We start from the raw sequence: 854 nt of genomic DNA on the forward strand, positions 1-854 counted from the left end.
CTGTGCCCCTCCCCCGCCCCGCCCACCCCCGGCCTGGGCTGGACACCTGAGCGCCCTTCCACAGCTGACCAGTCTGGAGAGGAACTGGGGCATTTCCTGCCTCTGGGGAAATGGAGCCTGCAGGCCCCTGGACCCACCCATAGCCACTGCCATGCCCACCCTTCCACTCCTCCAGCGTGCGCTCCTTGGCCTCAACGCTCTCATCATACGGCTCGGCCTCTGGCTCATCCTCAGGGTCGTGGTACTGGCTGAAGTAGGCGTGGGCCAGTGCCTCGGCGGCACTGACCCTCTGGTCACTGTCCAGCACCAGCATCCTTCCAAGGAGGTCTATGGCTGCAAGGGAGCCAGTGGCAGGGAGGGGAGCGTCAGCTCTGCATCCAGGGCCAGATACGGAGCCCAGTCTAGCCCCAGGGCAGTCCTCACCCAGGGGGTTGGCTCCATGGAAGATGCTGCTCAGGTCCTTCTGGGGCATGGGGGGCAGGGACTGGATATATGTCCGGGCCTGGAGGGCACACGAGAACACCTGGGGAGGCTGCTCACTCTCTGCCTCCCTGGCCCCAAACTGGGGCTTCTCTTGGCAAGCCCCCAGACTCAATTCACTCCAACAGGCCAGGACAAGGGCACAGGCAGACCAGTGACTCCCTCCACATAGGGTCCGGTGACTGGCTCCTCACTTGGCTCCTAACGCCTGCAGGAGCTGGGTCCAAGTACACTCCCTCCACCCAGCCCAACCCCACTGCCCTGGCCAGGCACTGCTTGCTGGGCCCCCAGCCCGCCCCCACTGCCCTGGCCAGGCACTGCTTGCTGGGCCCCCAGCCCGCCCCCACTGCCCTGGCCAGGCACTGCTTGCTGGG

General features: G+C 66.2%; 1 protein-coding gene across 2 annotated transcripts in view; it reads right to left on the reverse strand.

Annotated features, from left to right (window-relative positions):
- MAPK11 (mitogen-activated protein kinase 11) overlaps positions 1 to 854 on the reverse strand; it is a 6,940-nt gene that overhangs the window by 1,559 nt on the left and 4,527 nt on the right. For both annotated transcript variants that reach the window (XM_023222261.3, XM_023222260.3), the window contains 2 exons: positions 424 to 502; positions 160 to 333 (listed from right to left, as the gene is read on the reverse strand). In XM_023222261.3, coding sequence (XP_023078029.1) covers positions 160 to 333; positions 424 to 502 — 253 coding nt within the window. The remainder of the gene's footprint in view (positions 1 to 159; positions 334 to 423; positions 503 to 854) is intronic.

Source organism: Piliocolobus tephrosceles, chromosome 19 (assembly GCF_002776525.5).
Source record: "Piliocolobus tephrosceles isolate RC106 chromosome 19, ASM277652v3, whole genome shotgun sequence".
NCBI lineage: Eukaryota > Metazoa > Chordata > Mammalia > Primates > Cercopithecidae > Piliocolobus > Piliocolobus tephrosceles.